This window comes from Rhipicephalus microplus, chromosome 5 (genome assembly GCF_043290135.1).
Source record: "Rhipicephalus microplus isolate Deutch F79 chromosome 5, USDA_Rmic, whole genome shotgun sequence".
Classification (NCBI taxonomy): domain Eukaryota; kingdom Metazoa; phylum Arthropoda; class Arachnida; order Ixodida; family Ixodidae; genus Rhipicephalus; species Rhipicephalus microplus.
This window is the reverse complement of record NC_134704.1, coordinates 122623276-122641664: the sequence shown is the minus strand read 5'-3', so window position 1 is coordinate 122641664 and position 18389 is coordinate 122623276. Positions and strand designations below refer to the sequence as shown.

Genomic DNA, 18389 nt, shown 5'->3' with positions numbered 1-18389 from the left:
AAATTGTAACACTCATTTTTTGCAAATTTTTTGCTTCAGTTACCAAATTATCACTCAATATTAGCCATTAGGTTTCGTGTTGCAGAAAAGTAATTTCTCACACAACAGTAATTCTGCTTCGGCATAATCTCTATTACTAGGCTTGTGCAAATAGTGAAGTCTAGGTTTGAAGCGAATAGTAACTAATTTTGCTCAAATAGTTTCGAATTGAATTCAAATGATGTGTAATATATATATATAGAAAATGAGAATATCATGACATAACTGACCTGCACAATAACTTTTTAATTGAGATAGGGCCTCTATAAATGTTTCATTTTTTTTTTTTCATTCAAAGTAAGTCGAAACAACCTTGAGTAGTAGTGGCATATGACTTTCGGTAGGATGCGAGTGATAACCTGTAAAATACCTAACATATTGAAATTTATTATACTTAGAGCATATAAGCCATGATTACAAGTTTAATAAAATGATGAATTGAAGGTAACATGTACATTTAAAGGGGCCCTGCAACACTTTTTCAAGTAGCCATGGAGCTAGTAAAGAAGCTTGTCGCCTCACAAATTTACCCCACAAAAGTTTTGGAATCCGTCCAGTACAAGCAGAGTTCGAGAAATTTTTCACACGCTGCAATTTCATTCTCTCTTCTCAAGCCGACAAAAGAGCTGGAAGCTAAGCAGGGAGAGATGGCATGGCGAAAGGAAAAACGTCACGCATGCCTCGTGACCATGAGCACTTTTTCTCTTTTTTTTCCCCTTCAGATACGTTTTGGTGTGATCGCGCACGTACTCGTGGACAAGAGGCAGCCTCCCCCGACGACCCCAGTAACGACCGAGTGCACCATGCTCAAATGAGCCAATGGCTGTGACAAATGATTTTTGAGCTTATAGTATCGTTTGCTGAGAGAAGAGAGCAATTTTTAGCTTTCAAAATTTATTGTGAATCGCGGGACGCGCGCTGCACCATAAGATTTGCTTCGCGTGTTCTCTGTAGCCTCGACTAATGATTGGCAGCGTTTTTTTATTATGCTCAATAAGTGTTGCAGGGCCCCTTTAAATTTGAAAGTTTGCGACAGAGTGAATTTCTCTTGAATAGGTGTTTTCATGGCTTAGCACCCTTACACTGCCATGAAAATAACTTTACAGGTGGTTACATCCGGACTAATACACACCTACTCGTTCGTTGCGAATACTTCTAAATTTTCTATAATTTAAATTCGAATCGAAGCGAATTCGAACACTCAACTATTCGTTCAAATATTTGAAGCATTCAAATATTCGCACAATCCTACCTATTATGTTATCCAACTACTGACCGAAATACATGATTCTAGATATTGTGGTGGCTGAGAAAAAGGAACATGGAGTTCAGAAAAAGCTTGTTTTGAGATAATCACGTTTAATGTTGACAATCTGTATTTAAAAAGTACGAGATAACAGCGAATCGACGGAACCATTCAATAGATACTCATCACCAATAACATTTTTTTTTTTTTGTCGAAACGTCTTGTTTGGCAAGCCTCATTTGTCGCCTGATGTGCAGCTTTGTTAGCAAAGTATTGTTGGCGCAGGTCTAAAGTGTGTAGGCACTGCACTGCACAGTGCCCTGGCAACATTCGAAAAGAGTTCAGCACATTCACACATGCTCTATAGCCGTCATGAAAAGCGACCAAAGAGTCAAGAGTGCATATTTACAGTGTTTGGTGCCCAAGAAAACGTTTTTTTTTGGAACGCACTCCTACTCGACAATCTAACTCGTTATGGTTCAGTTTTCTTACGGAGGCAGTTGAAAAGCAATTCGGGATGAGCTAGTTCCAGATAATTTGGCTTAACAGCCTCAATAACAGATGCTGGAAATTGCTCTTTATGAAGAAATGATTCACCATTTAACTGTCCTTTGTTGAATTCAAAACAAGTTTCGGCGTCTTTCAAGCGAAGGCCATGGTACTGATTGGTATCCTTTGACATCATGTGAAAATATGTGGCCCACACAGATTTTCGCAAGTCCTCCAAGCTGGCTCTACTTCTTTAATGGCCAAACAATAATAGTTTCGGTGCTTTCCAATGATAATACCACTAAGACGTCCCCGAACAGATATAGATTTCCCGTCAGAAAGCTTGATGCCTCTGCTTTCTTTCGCTTTTGTAGTTCTGGGCCCATTCTTTTCTGAATAAGCCAGATGCACTCCAGCTTGTAAACTAACCTCTTTATACGGCTATGATGCTTGAACTGCAAGAAATCCCTTGCTACGTAAGGAGAGGGGCACGGCAGGCCACTACAATAGTTTTGGAATATGTCATTTTTAGAAAAAAAAAAAAAAACCTACTGAGACAAACAAACGACAGATTCTGGTTTAGGAAAGGCCACAGATATTAAGTAATGCAAAAAGAAAAAGTCACAGCATATCGACGGAGTGAGTGATGATGAGTGGGGTGAAGCTTCGGAGGGTTTCATTGGTAAACCAGGATCTGTCCGTCCGTTCGTCTGCATCTGCTGAGTGAGTAATTGAACTAGGCGGTCACATATGAGCTAGGAGGGACAGAGCCACGGCTTTAGGAGCTTCACCCCCTAAAATGATTTTTTTCAATATATTTGCTTACCCTGTCATTTGTTTCCACTTTCTTTGAAGCCAAAAAATTGCATTTGCAGAGGCCTTGTTTCAGTTTTTAAGAAGTATTGTACAGGTTAGTTAGGTCACGACAAGTATGCCCATTTGTCTCTATGATATGTAATATGTACTATTCGAATTCAATTAAAGATTATTTGACCAAAACCACTATTCACTTCAATTTCGCTTCGAACCATAAGTTCCCTACTCACAAAAGCCTAATAAAAGAAATTTCAGAGCTTTCCATGCTCCTGAGAGGAGTATCAAAACCGGTGTCACCCATCTCCACGGCAATCATGACAACAGCAACAAAGTTCTCACCTTCCCCGTCAACAGGAAGCACAGCCAGGGCTTGGATGGCTGCACTATTGAGGCGCACAAACTGGCCGAATTCAAATGTGCAAAGCCGAAGGCAACCAAGGTGCTCAGCACAGGACGTCAGCTGCACAGAATTGAGCATAGAGGAGAGCACTGTCCTGTAAACCACCCTGAAACCGCCAAGTGCACCAAATTTTTTCAAGCCGCATGCATCTGAGATTTGAGCATTTCAATGTTTCCTTGATAGAGATGACAGAAAAGATGATTTTTAGGTGAAGCGGGTAAAAAAGCGAAGGCAACAGCAGCCATTTTCTTTGTAGCACTTTAAACAGGCTCATCTCCACGACAGCCGCGACAATGTACGAGCGAAACCAGAAATGGCGCCATAAACATGGCATGTTGCTACTTCATTCTACAGAAGCGAATAGTTTCACGGGATTCTAGCAAGTAGTTGTGCCCTCCAGGCCCCTTTGAAATGGTACAATGAACAACAGTGAGGACACAACTACACACAAACCTCGATTTGACGAAAGTCCATATAACACGAAAATAAGTTCAATATATCCGAAAATTCGTTATAGGGAACCAGCGCTGCAGTTTCCACGACCACCCTGGTGGTGAGAGCGCGCACTTCTCAGCTGCTACCGCAGACGAGTGGTGGCTGGTAGAGGCAATGCGTGCGCGCATCACCGCAACAAAACCAAATGGAGCTGGCTGTACTGCTGCGTATTCATGAGTAATAACATATAAAAAGAGGGAGGACGTATAGAGGAAAGGGAAGACATAGAAAGAGGAAGCGGCATTGCATTCAAGCAGTCAGGCGAGCAAAATTCTGCCCTCGCTCTCCTGTCTAGGGCTCTCGTGCTCATTTCTAAACCGAATGACCCATGTCTACTATATTTATTCCACAGTGAAGACAGCCACCAGTAGAAACCAGGACCAAACAGTCATGTTTAAATGGCGTTACACCGGAAATAAAATGAGTCTAGTATGCATATGGAGCATATGTCAACTTTTTTTTATCTGGCCCACTCAGCGTATAGTCGTGCACTTCAGTACTAACAAAGTTTCCAAGCGTCTATCCATCTGACTACCATCTCCAAATTCCATCTGGTGCCACTGCGTAAAGTGAATAATACGATAAAAATGTAATCTTTTTTTTTTGTAAACAGCTGCGTGTAAAGCTGCCTTGTCCAAAAGACTTGTGCGGGGCCACGTTCACCTACGCCTCTGAGCTGTTATAAAAGATACTCTCGCGGCGAACACTAGATGCAAAGATGCCTCTGTTTAACTCAATTTGTGCAAAAGACAAGGCTCTTGTTACGAACAAAGTAGTGGACTACTCGAAGCTTAGCTTTCTGGAGTCAGCCGATGCCGTAAGCGTTTTTCTCACTGGCTACCATGGCCAAGTAACATAAGAATTTATGCCTTGCTAGAGAAGTATCAAATGTCTTCGGTTTTCACTCGTTGTTTGGTTCGCCTAACACACATTTTCAGTTTTACCGCTTGCCTGTGTCAGTTCAACATTGATAGCTGCTAGGCTTTCATGTGCCAAAGAAGATATGTATCATTTTGAGGTACGCTGTAGTGTGCGTATCAAAACTGTGATCGCTAGGGGTTCTCCAATGCACACATACATCTTGATTCGCGGGTGTTTTTATATTTCATCCCAATCGAAGTGCAGCGGCCGTGGTCGCTAATCTATCCTCCGCCTTCAAGAATAGCAGCACGACACCACACGTGCTATGCTGCCACAGTGGTTTGCTTGATCAATGTCCCCGTGCACACACAACGCGAACATGGCGTACAAACGATGCCATAAAAAAAATGACGCAGCTACCACTTACTCTGCTTTTATTTTGTTTTACTGAAGATTTCGGCAGCGTGGTATTGTCACACCGTGGACTTATCAGTGGGAGCATGTCAGCCAGCACTAGCATTAGCCCAAAACCAAGCACACAACCAGAAAATGAGGACGAGGAAGCTGTCATCACGGCACAGCACTGTCCCTTCGATACTACATGCATTGACGCAGTCCACTTTGCAGGGCTTCTCTCCATTTTTTTAGTGCTTTTTATATGAGAGTAGCCTTCGTAGAAAGTCATTTTTCAAAACCAAAGTGCAGTATTACTGGTGCTATGGCTTTTCGAGCTGTTCGTTCTAAAATGAAGCACGACAGCTGCACACGCATGCGCTCTCAAAGTGGTACACTGCGGTCGGTCGTCTGGGCCCGAGCAGCTGAGTTGTGTCGCGACTCTCCGCCAGGTGCTCTTTTTCGGCGCGCCACTTATCCAGCGCTGGTCTCCCATAAAGGAACACTACTAACGCAATATTTATTAAAAGAGTATTCATTTACTTTGTTGTAATTGAAATTTCGTTATATCATGGTTCTTTATATCGAGGTGTGAGTGCACAATGCAAAATACGCCAGACCTGCATAGACAGCGTAAGCTCGAAGAGCAGCCTTTCAGAGCCTTTTCCTAACACTATTCGAGTAACTGCCACAAGCACACTTGCTGGGTATCCACTACGCCATAAATAATCATAATTTTTGTGTAGTAGGCCAGCATTTACTATGCTATCCATCATTCTTAGGAGAAGCGTGGTATCCACTACACATTTGCTAGGAATATTGTCCAATATTTTTATGCAGTGGCAAACGAAGATGAAGAATTATGCCTAAACCAGGTATGCGCCACAGTTGATAGGCGATCAAGAACAAGCTTTTGTAATGGGTTGAATCATTGGACGGCCCACTCTTTACGAATTGTGTGAAGCCTGGTTGTTCCTTTGATGTCCTAAAACGCTTTGTTACTCATATTAGCACGATTCCTTTCCCAACATCAAGCCTGCCTAGGGCCAATTTTGAAATGAGTGTTAAGGGGGACATGGGTCTTAAAAGGCCAAAAATCGCAAAAGTCAACTTTCTGAAGTTGACATTTTCAGCATCCGTACCTATTTTTTGCACCTATCTGAGAAGTTCCTAGCTTCTCGCGTAATCATTTCTGGCGCAAAATAAACTTATAACATCCCTGTGAGATGAATGTGAGTGCAAATTGGCGCTATAATCCCGCTTTTTCCGCGCCAAACTGTTGCCGTCACACACGAGCTATCGTGTTTATCTTGGTCTCGTTTGGAAGGGTCGTTCTTCATCTTCAATTTTCAACCACCACTGGCTCGCCTTGCTCATTGGTTTTTCAGCAAAAACCCGTCATCCAGAAGCACTATCGCGCGATTCTATTGTCTGCTTGGGGCACGCGACAAAACCTAGGCATCCGATTGGCCAAGTGGCGTTTCCGACGTCTGAATCATGATCATGACGCGCACGGACATGCACCATTTTGTCATGATGCTGCTGTCTGCCTGCGGCAGTAAAGAAGTTCCGTGCTACAGTAATTTGTGAAGCGGGTGTGGCGATCGTTCGTTTGCTGTGAACTTCAAAAAGAGCCCCGCTATGGCTCAGGACAACAAAGATAACGAACTCGCCGCGGTCAACGGCGTTCGCAGAGTCGCCAGTGTAGGCCTCACTCACGTATAAGCCCGTTGGTTGCCGACAACATTACTGAGAGCGGCTTTGTTTTACAGCCTCATCAGTTAAAGGACAACAATTAAAAAGCAGAAGAGAAGCTACAAGAGATGTCTTTGTAGTGACAAAATGGAAGCGAAGTTTTATCGCTAAATGCGCCGATGTCGCGGTTCCCCCCTGCCAACGAAAGGACCTTGCTGTGCAATGGGTCGTCAGAGTGAAGTACGCTGCACGTCGACGAACAACAGAAAGTCAATTCGTTCGCAGTGAACATGCTCGCCCCCAGTGAATGGAGGCTACTGGCAACAGGTAGGCTGCTTTTAACGATGTGTTCGCAACGTTGTCGCGGTCTCCGCTCGAAAATGCGGCAGTTTTTCGTGAAAAGGAAACTTAACACCTAGGCACTCGTGTAGCCTCGAAATTCATGAGCGAGGGAGCAAGTTTGGTTCGCGACATTTACGGGTACCTGATTCTGAACAAGCCGGAAAACATCGCCGTGTAATTAGACGGATCCCGGATGACGCGTGCACACTTGTCGCACATCGCCTTCAGTACAGTCGCCGAATCGATAAGAGGCCTTGCGGCAGACGAGCACACGGCGACAACTTTCTACAGGACTAAAAAAAATCGACACGCTCGTGCAAACACTCTGTCCTATTAACATTCCCGGTGCATATTAACTGACTAAAAGTATGTGTGCATTGATATTTTTCACTCGGAACGACGAAATAAAGTTTTAACAGCATTTTTCTTGAAGCACAGAATTTCACCTTCTCTTTTGCTTGTTCGGTAAAAGTGGACCTAGAACAGCAAGAGGTGTAATTGTCTTTGCACAATGTAGCTAAATGCACACAAAAAACAATGCTGAGAGCCAATTTTTAATGGGCAGCTTCATTTTTTTATTATACCAATTTTTGTTTTTGCTTACATGCAATGAACTTTATGGTGCTGTAATTCCAGAAGTACTCGTTCAATTTTCGATCAGCTTGCAGCGTTGCACTTCTTAGGCTTTCTTGTATCCATGTATATATATGTTAGTGACTAAGTAATTCTAAGTACATATATTTTTACGGTTAAAAACGGTTGAATTCTTTGTTTTCTTGATTTTCTCAAAATGGCAATTTTGTGCACACTGCATGAAAATTCCTGCAATATATCTGAAACTATTACATATGGCAGAATGATTTTTTTTTGCAGCATGAAGATATATGTTTCGACCACACAACATAGGAAGAAGTTTTCGATTTCTCTTGATGCAAGTTTTTTTTTAATTTGTCTTTTGTGTGACTACACAATGGCCACATTCAGAGCTATGAAGTTTAGTGTACTGTAAAGTGAAAAACAATGACCCAATAAAAAAATTGTTTCCTATGTTGTGTAGCTTCTGCTTTCTAGTGTTGATCTCTATGCTATTTGTAAATTTCGGACTGATGGTTATTTTTCTACTGTAGTAGGAACAATAGATAATGTTATCCTAATTAAATAATGAACCAACGAAGCTACAGAAAAAATAACTACCCATTTAGAACCTGGCGAACAAACTGAGTAAGCATGCCAACTTCTGTCACACTTGGTTCAAAAATAAATGAGAGAGGCCTAAGACCCATGTCCCCGCCCCCCTCACCTTAAGGGCCGGCGTGGCTCAGTGGTAGAATGCAGGGCTGGCACGCAGCAGACCAGCGTTCGAGTCCCATTACGTCCTTAATGTTTTTTATTTACTGAGTCATTTTTCTTATTTCTTGCGATATCGGTTACGGACACCGCGAACAACTCTGGCGCCGCACGTGACCTGTGTGCTGATCTCATAACAGCTTTCGCTGTAAAAGGGCTGGGGCCAGATTACTGTTCTGTACAGTAATTATAGCCTTTGGGAAGTAATACAGTTTCCTGAAATTTCCTTTAAGCACACCACTACATGAACAGAGGGTAGAGAGAGTCACACTGGTGACAAAGCAAACTTGGCCAACTCTGCAAGATGTTTGCTAAATTTTTAACAAAACCATTGACCAAGGAGGAAGTGGTGGTGGTGGTAAAATGACAGAACAGGCCTCTTGTGCAACCAGTCAGCCCTAGAAACTGGAGTGGTGAAGTTAGGAGCGTCTGCCTCCAATGTGAGAGATATATATTACTACGTCCGAGTGCCACTGGGCATCATACGATTTTGCTAATGCGAAGAGGGGTACCTCGGCCTGGCACTCAGTGTGGTGGGTATGACATTCCAAAAAGGTGGCCTCTATTTTCAACTCGCCCCTTTCACACCCCCTTCATGCACCCATTGATACTGCTCCCTTATTGATCTTAGAAATATGAATCATTCCTATCCTCAATCTGTTGCACACATAAAGCACCAGGCAACAACCATGTTTTTAATATATATTCAAAAAACTTGGCAATGTTCAGCAACATACAGAAAAAATAAAACAAATAAATTTGGGCACTCACATTGAGAAACTTTATGACGGCTGCCAAGGCATCCATGGCCACCTTCAGATCCAGTTCAGCTACATGGCAAAACAAGGCAAGTGTTAATATATCGAATCCCCTGTTATAGCCCAAATGGGGCTGACAGTATAATAAAATGAAAAATGACCCAGACCATACAATCAGTCTTGACACAAAACTTAAGAAACAGTGTGGCAATCATAAGCAGAATGTGCTGTTTTAAAATGTTTCAAAAAAAAAATTAATGCCACAGTAAGAGCACCTTCTCAGTTTAGGAAACGATCGTGGAACAGCTGTATAGGCTACTTATGATTTGGTTGAAAGCTTGGTCATTAGTTAGCATCAAACAAACAGAGCAAGCTATTTAAAGACCAATTTCGAAATTTTGACTGACAAAGCACTTCCCTTCACACACTGCTAATGGACTCTGGCTGCACACCCACACCCCTCAACTGGATTACATGAAACCACCCACAGCAAAACGACACAAGATTATCAAATTCATTCGTTTTGTTTCCCTTTTCACAGATGCAGCTTTAACACATCACTTTTCACTGCAGCACCTCAAGAAAAACTGACTGCAAGCTATATAGTGAAGCAAACTGAGCCCTGTACCATATTTTTATTATTATTTTTTACTTCATATTCTCCAAGAATATATATTATTTAGAATGGACTTATTGTGCTGATATAATGTACACTCCAAGAAGAACTGAATAAAATTAAGTAATTTGGGAATGCTTTTTCAAAATAATGTGCGAGGTAAAAAGATATTGCGACGACACTGCGACGACCATAGATATTACGGCCTCATAAATGCCACCATCGTCACACAAACTATTATATTGTTCTTGAACAGCCCCACCGCGGTGGTCTAGTGGCTAAGGTACTCGGCTGCTGACCCGAAGGTTGCGGGATCGAATCCCAGCTGCGGCGGCCCAATTTCCTATGGAGGCCGAAATGTTGTAGGCCCGTGTGCTCAGATTTGGGTGCACGTTAAAAGAACCCCAGGTGGTCAAAATTTCTAGAATTCTCCCCTACAGCGTCTCTCGTACTCATATGGGAGCTTGAGACATTAAACCCCACATATCAATCAATCAATTGTTCTTAAACCAATCCTTAAAGCCACAAAACTGAGGTGACAAACAAATAAAGAAGGGCACCACAAGGTTTTATTGTAACGTTGTAGCGCCTGCAGCACCAGCTGCAGAAATGTAAGTACCACTTGGTTATCATCATCATCATCAGTTTCTGCGTCAGGCATCTCTCCAGTCCGGCAGTAGTTGCAGCTTCCGGCTTTCGGTGGCCATTCACAGTTTGGATGCGTGAGTGTGGATGTCAGACGTGCACGATCATTGTTTGTGTGTTCCCGCGAAGCTTCTAATGTTGCAGAAACAACGCAAATGATGTGCTTATAGTTGCTTTCAACACCACATGAAAGCGACTCACAAGCTGAGAACGGCAACTACACCAACCACAGAATGCCATCAACCAAAGCGTAGACACTTTTGACAGTACACCTGAGGATGTGGCTTTGAATCCTGTGGAATACATATTAGTTTACTCTGCCTCATGACACGATTATTCAGAAGTTACGCTTGAATATAGTATTTTGCCAGTGCATGACTAGGCATTTCGCAACGAACGTAGTATTCCAGGGGGCGTCATTGAGTTTTATGATGTTGACAGTGTGAAAGATAGGAGCATCTCATAAAAATATGTGTCCCCTACATCTTTTTTTCCCTGTAAAAGTCGTAGAAAGTAGGAGGTGCGTCTTATACAAACGTGCAAGTTATACACTGAAAAATATGATATGTCTCATGAAGGTCGACCCTGAAGGAGTTAATAAATTCAGTCCACTGCACAAACACTGCTCCACTGCCTGCATTATGAACAGATTAGCAAACTCACGCAGCATGCTTGCCTGTCCCTGTGGCAGCTGAGACGGCTGCAATAAACAGCTCAAATCTTGTGCTATTTCTTTGGAGTTGAAATCGCCTGCAAGAAAGAAATAAGGACAGTCACCAACAATGTTTCAGTGTGCTGGAGGCACTGACCGGGGGTGAGAGGTATCCCATCATATTTCCCATTATTACAATGCTATTTTTTTTTAAATTTCAAATTAAGGAAATATTAATTCCAACAAAATTTACAGCTGTGTATTAGAAACTTTAAAGAAAAATTTAACCCAGCTCACGCTTCTGACTCGCTCTAAAGAAACACATAAAACTTTAATGAGTGTTCGTGTAATAAGCAAGCGTCAAGTGGCGTTAATTACGTTGAAAAGGGTACTTTCAGGGCAGCACCACTGCCCTGTTGTGAAACTAGCTTTTAAGCAAGTTTTGCGCACGAAAATACAAATATATCTAAATTTAAATGGTTCTGACAACATTCTGCACACAAAAGTTCAAGCCGAAGCAGACATAAAGTATCACAACAGTCGATAGGGTATCTAAAATCATCAGATATTTCCACAAGCCATCTAGTACATTCCCTATGCCTAACCGTAGCACTTCTGCAACTACTCCAAATTAAGGAGTCATTAAGGTAGCAAACCAGAAAAATTAATTGGAATAAATTATTATTTCATCTTTGAGATGATTTTCAAAGCTAGTTATTACTATCAAAAAATTTTATCACAATATACACCCCCACACAACGCAAAACTCTGTACACCTATAGGCTCTTAAACGTGTCACCTGTCTTTGCCTCATTGACCAGGGCACCAGAGCGCTCCAAGAGGGCCTTTAACTCGGGGCAGCGCTTTGCGTCTGCGGCTGACAGCAGGCACTCTTGTGGATTCAGCTGGGCCAAAACAGTCTGCATGTGTTCCCACCAACAGCCTCAGAATGCCCTCTAACTCTCATTGAGAAATTCAGCTGTTCTGATCGTCTGTATTACAGTCGCCAACAGATTTTTCGGACTCCAAGAATTCGGACTTGTTGGATATTTCGGACTTCACAAATGCACCGTCAATGTTATCTTGCACTAAACCATTTTTGGGACTGATTTTTCAAAATAATTTATGTTATAAAGTTCAATTTTTTGGAATAAACTTTTTGCTCTGAGTAATGCCGCTCGATTTTTAAAGTCGCCATGTTGGACTTTTGTTGGCTTGGTGAGTTTGGCTTGCATTGGCTAGTTGTGTGGCCTTCAAGATTAGAAGCGCGCACAATTCTCTAGTTTCGGAGGCCATGTCCGATCTTCCTTGGCCAGCAAACTTTTCTTTTTAAGTCAGCCTTATTTATTATCATCATTAGTACACCAGTAGGTTGTTTTTATTTTCTGGGCATTTGCTTTTCTAGTCGTCATTGCACATGTAGTAAGAGTAAGTGGTGTGACAAGTATGTTTGAGCTGTCGTGCACGACACATGCTCGCTGCTCTTCGGGATTGATTACTAGCACTTCGTGGTTACAGTGCTCGGCAACCGACCTAGAACACATGAGTTCGACTGCGGCCGTGACGGTAGCGATTTGACGGTGAGAAAATGCTGGAAGCTCACGTACTGTGCGGTGTTAGTGCAGGTAAAAGAAGCCTAGACCGTGTTGTTAAATACCTTGACACAGGCGGGATGTTGCATGCACCTTTTTGTGACCGGCATCAAGTTTTGCTTGCTTGGTTCCATGGAGCCACCAACTTTGGCGCCCGCAACAGTCGGCGGCGGCAATTGCCAACGCGCTTGCCAATGATGTTACTGCAGCCCAAATAGAACTAAATTTGCTTGTCCCCAAGAACAGCATCAAGCACAGCATAAGTGGAGATTTTTTTAAGGTTTTTTTTTTTAAATCTAAGTAAACTTCATTTTCATGGCTTGGCCATTTTTTCAAACTGTTTCGAGGTCCCCTCCAGGTCCGAAAAATCGGTCAGGGACTGCATTAACAGTAAAGCACACGACTTTTGCACAGCCAAGCAAAGATCATACGTATGTACAAAAAACCGTGATGCACCACAAATGGTGTCTACAAAGCAACAAGACTGTTCCTACATTTTCGCTTTTTCTTTTGTGAACTGTGCAAAACAATACACTCGTCTGTTTACATTCAATGACTACGATTACAGTAATTACAATCACATCTTATAAAAGATGCTTACATCTTGAAAGCAAAGATATGACATTTTAATAAATGCCTCCATAAATAGTAATATTAGTACTGGTAATACAAATAATAAATACTAGTAGATGTCATAATACAAAGTGAATTAAGCATTCCTTGTAATTCTTACAAAGTGAAGCGTATTTAACCTTGCCCTAACAAGCTAACATTGCTCTACAAGTACACATATTAACCAACCTTCATCTCACAAGTGAGAAAGTGCGGAGTAGTTGAATAACGAGTAATATAGAGTTTCCTAAAGTTCACTACGTCAGAACCACAGTACTGAAATTCTCACGTGCCACGACACACAGCTGCAGCAAGCAGTGGTAGAACATGGCCATTGACCTTTTCTCTCGCTACAGCATAGAGCAGTTGAGCATTGCATAAGTGAGACTTCTGAGATAGCATCGGCCCAACCTGCGAGGCCGCACCTTGTTGCGCCCAACTCGACCCAGACAACACAATGTGCCACAATGAGAAAGAGGTGGTATGCACCGAGGAGTAAAAGACCAGCGCAATTACTTCCCATTGCATCAACCATGCGAACCAGTGCACCTAGGTGCCGCCAACCAGGATCGCGCCAGTGCCAATGCGATCTGGAATGGCGTGAGCCATGCACCTGCAACTATGTTCATGCGCCTCACCTCATATGCGTTACAATTAGCATAAACTTCGGTTACACCGGTTTCATTGCGTTATTCCACACAAAACAACAAACTTGCGCAAATATTTCAATGCTTCGAATATTTAAACAAATAATGCAGTATTCGAATTCCCTTTGAATCGAATTTAAAATTATTAAATATGTTGATTTATTCTAGGTGAACGAATAAATGCATATTAATACGTATGTAAATCCCTCTAAGGTTTGTTTCACTGCAGTGGAGGAGTGCTAGGCTGTAAAAGCACTTATCTAAGTGTGTATTAGTTTGTGTGTAACTTTTTGTAAAAGTGGTTTCACTGCAGTGAAGTAGTGCTGAGCCAAAAAAGCACATATTAAAAAAAAAAGATCCACACTGCGGCGAAACCCCAGTTCATGGTTAAATGAAGATATTACCCCCCCATCGATTATTATTTTTAGTTTAAATCCTTGTTATACCGACTTATATGCTCAAAGTAACGCAAATTTTAAAATGGAACATATTTTACAAGCTATCACTTGCAATTTACCAATGGTCAGATCCTGCTATTATTGAAAGTTGTTCCCACATCTTTTGATACAAAAAAAATGGCATTTGCAGAGGCCTTGTTTCAATTAAAAAAAAAATATTGCACTGGTTAGTCTGGTCATAAAAAATATGCCTGTCTTTCTTTTTAATATGTCCTATAGTATATACTATTTGAAATTGATTCCAAATTATTTGACCATAATCACTATTCACTTCCAAGCCAAAATTCACTATTCGCACAAGCATAAAAAGCAGTACAGCTGACTATGTACAGTCCAGTTCACTGTTAGAGGGAACATGCGAGCTTGTGGTCGGCGTAGACCGGCAGTCCTCGCAGCGCTAACTGTAGGCGAGCTTTCTAAATACAGTGCATGTGCATCGAATCGCAAGGGCGGCACGTGCCCAGTTTTTATCGGCTACTTCTCTGCCTGTGCGCATAAAAGCATAGCACAGCATTTCCATACCTTCGCGATGCAATTTATCTGCATGCCGCCTGCTGTTCGTCAAACTTCTAGCAAGCACAAAAATATATCGTTTTATTTATTGTTGCAGTTTTTCACAAGCTCTCACCCTTTAGTCCATTCTATTTTTTAAGTACTGCTCGCTGCAAATAGCCACTTTTGCCAGCAGATAGGGCCATTGAAATCTGATGCAGCAAACATTTTAGGCTCGCATTAACTGCCAAGAAACATAGGCATATTAAAGAAGCGGGAGGCCGAATCGGTATCAGTTGATTGACAGTGCCAGAACGAAAAGCGCGAAGGGCCATGGCTTGCTAGTGCATGCTGAGTGCATAGGCGGAAAAGTAGCAGACAACGCAGGGTACGCACCACCTTGATGAACCAATGCGCATGCGCCGCATTTCGAAATCTCACCAGAAGTTAGCGCTCTGCAGACCGCTGGCCAAGCATTCTGATGTTCCCTCTAAATGTAGACTGTACTGTACATATGCAAATATCTCATGTGTGTGTTCACTCAAGCGGCACAAGCCAACACAAAAGAGTGCCCCCCGACCTCCCAAGAGCCAGAAGGGGAGAAAGTGGCTTGATAAAATGAGGGCTTTCGAAGAGCTTCACATAAACATTTATACCATCTGACATCCGAGGGCAGCAGCTCAATAGCCCAAACACAACCAAAACTAGGCGGAACAAGAGACAAACATGTTTCGCAACTTGATTTCGCAGAAGCTTACACCCTCTACATCAGCGTCTTTGGTGGTTGACCCTCAATACAATTTTATCGGCAGCGAAAATTCAACCCCGGACCACAAGCATTAAAAATGTCAAAAGAAGCGCAGAACGTTATTTGTCTTATAAATTCTGATAATGAAATACAGAGAATAAGATGTGTCAAAAGGCATCAGTTAGCCTAATAACTAGGGTGAGACGATTACGAACTTCACGTGGTTCCACTTTAATGCTGTAGGCCCATGCGCTCAGATTTGGGTGCACTTCATAGGACCCCAGGTGGTCGAAAGTTCCGTAGCCCTCCACTACATTGTCTCACATAATCATGTGGTGGTTTTGGGACGTTAAACCTCACATATCAATCAATCAATCAACATGATCCCACTTTTTCGTTCTTTTTTCTTTCTTTTTCTTATTATAGAATGCACTCTGACAAAAGCCAAAATCCTTTATAGCATCAGGGCTCGAAGTAAAAGGTGAAGCAAGCACACACTCACACTCAGGTTCGAGAAATGCTCGTCGTCCACAAACTCTGCAACCGTCAGCTGCTGTAGGACGGCGTCTCCGTAGGCAATGCCCAGGGTCTGTTGGGCATATCAGAGAAAGCGGACCATTGTGAGTGTGCTGCACTATTACAATATAAATGTTCAGACCAATTAAACCACGCTACAATGTAAGGATCTTGCTAACTGGACGACAATAGTAATAAATCATGACTAGACACACTAATGCAGTTTTGGACAGGTTGGCAATTTTAAAGAATTTCTTTATATTATAACACTTGCATGTCCAGTAGCCTAGAGCAGAAGTAGCCCGCAGCAAGTAGTCACAGTTAAATATATTGTTGCCCAGACCAAGAAAACATTGGCCAATCCTCTCGAAGCAAATGAGACAATTTTCACAAAGGTACCAGAAAAAGCTACTACAGGTTGCCACATTTTTCACCACTGTCAACAAACATCAGAAAGACAGCCCAATGCTTCAATAAGTCGTAAATGAGAATGAAGAAATGGCACAAAATTTTATGAGATGAAACTTCATATAGCCTAATTTGAAAAAACAAACAAAAAAACAATAGAGACAGAGCAGTTATTGTCAAGCATTTACTACTGGGACTTTTTGCATCAAACCTTCCAATTACACTTCTTAAGTTATTCCTCACCGAACACTGATCGCTTCATGACACTCACATTGCACCCTACTTAGATTGAAAATTTAACAGATGGTCTTGCAGGGTTGAAAGTTCATCTACTAAGTGAACACCTGCTTTTTGTTTCCAAACCTTGTAGGTTGCAGTCAAGTTGGCTTGTGAGTCAGCGCTCCACTGAAGCGAGTCTGCACGCATTACCTGGACTTCCACATGCGTAAAAGTTGAAAAGCTCATGTCCTTAAAACAATGCCCGTGGTCTAACACTTAACACTGCCATCAAAAGAAGTGTAATGTCGAAAACTTACGCCTGAGTACCGTATAAACCGAAATATAAGTCGAGTTATTTTCAACGAAATAGTAAGCTAAAGTCGCCCCTCGTCTTATATAACGGTGTCAAGCCGAAAGTGCGACGCTGTCTGGCAACCTGTGGCTTGCATGTGCTTGTGAAGCCAGACGAGGCCATATTCACATTCAAATCCAATCGCAGTCCGTTTTTCTTTCTCTCCGTCTGTTTTCTTTGTGTTCGTGATTTGCTTCCGATCTGTTCTGAGTTTTCGCTCCGCTTGACATTGGGCTGCATATTTAGTGGCCTTTTTTTTTCATTCACTGAATATGTCTAGCGGTGCGAGGAGGCAGTACTCAGCTGCGTTTAAACTAGATGTTATTGAGTTCGCACAAGCGAACGGAAATATGGCTGCTCAGCGTCGCTTTGGTGTATAGGAAAAAAGCATGCGCTATTCAAGGGCGCAGAAAGAGAAACTGCAGATGTGCAATCCTTGAAAAATGTCATTTCGTGGACGAAGTACCGTTCATCCGCAGCTGGAGGATAAGCTAGCAGACTTTGTGCTGGAAGTACGTGCGCGCTCGCTGCCAGTGACCGTTGATACCATTCGCAAGAAAGCCGTGGAACTCACTCGAGAAGCTGGGCTCACGAGAGAAGAGTTTCGTGCACCGAACTCTTGGGTGCGTCGATTTATGCGACGCAAAGAATTTTTACTCCGGCGGCGCACATCCATCTGTCAAAAGTTGCCAGAGGAGTTCGAGGACAAGCTTATAAACTTTCAGCACTTCGTGAACCGGCTTCGGGAGCAGAACGACTACATGATGGGGCAGATTAGCAACGCCGATGAGACCCCCGTGTGGTTTTACATGCCTTCGTCGACCACGATCACGCAGCGCGGCGCCAAGGATGTGAAGCTGTTGTCCACTGGCAACGAGCACTCGCGCTTCACCGTGATGCTGGCATGCACGGCAGATGGTAGAAAGCTTCCACCCTTCGTCATTTTCAAACGCAAGACAATGCCGAAGGATGTATTCCCGCCCGATGTTGTCGTTCGCGTCAACAAAAAGGGATACATGGACGAGGCCATGATGCTCGAATGGATACGAGTAGTGTGGAACCGTCGGCCAGGTGCACTGCTGCGTCTACGCAGCATGCTGGCGTTGGATGGGTTTCGTGGCCACTTAACTGACACAGGGAAACGCGCACTCGGCGACGGGAAAACGGACCTCGCCGTGATGCCAGGTGGTATGACGTCCACCCTCCAGCCGCTCGACATTGTGCTCAACAAGCGGTTCAAGGACCGAGTGCGGCTGGAATACCAAGAGTGGATGTTCGGCGACAACCCCAAGACATCGACTGGCCGCCTACAGAGGCCTCCGCTTGCAACTGTTTGTGGCTGGGTGCTTTCCACCTGGCGTTCCTTACCGGATTCCATGGTGGAAAATGCTTTCAAGAAATGTTGCATCAGCAACTCGCTGGATGGCACTGAAGACGGCGCACTGTAGGAGGCGGCCAGCGATAAACTCTCGTCTTCAGAAGACAGTGGTGCTTCGTCGGACGAATAGGAGCAGTTGCGATGGTAGTTGAGGGGAGCTCCGACGATCGGGG

At 43.0% G+C, this 18389-nt stretch overlaps 1 protein-coding gene across 1 annotated transcript in view; it reads right to left on the bottom strand.

The window, feature by feature from the left end:
* LOC142817919 (DNA mismatch repair protein Msh2-like) overlaps window positions 1-18389 on the bottom strand; it is a 127159-nt gene that overhangs the window by 96328 nt on the left and 12442 nt on the right. The window contains exons 7-11 of the mRNA XM_075895879.1: window positions 15846-15932; window positions 11594-11714; window positions 10806-10892; window positions 8895-8953; window positions 2930-3050 (exon numbers count right to left, since the gene is read on the bottom strand). Coding sequence (XP_075751994.1) covers window positions 2930-3050; window positions 8895-8953; window positions 10806-10892; window positions 11594-11714; window positions 15846-15932 — 475 coding nt within the window. The remainder of the gene's footprint in view (window positions 1-2929; window positions 3051-8894; window positions 8954-10805; window positions 10893-11593; window positions 11715-15845; window positions 15933-18389) is intronic.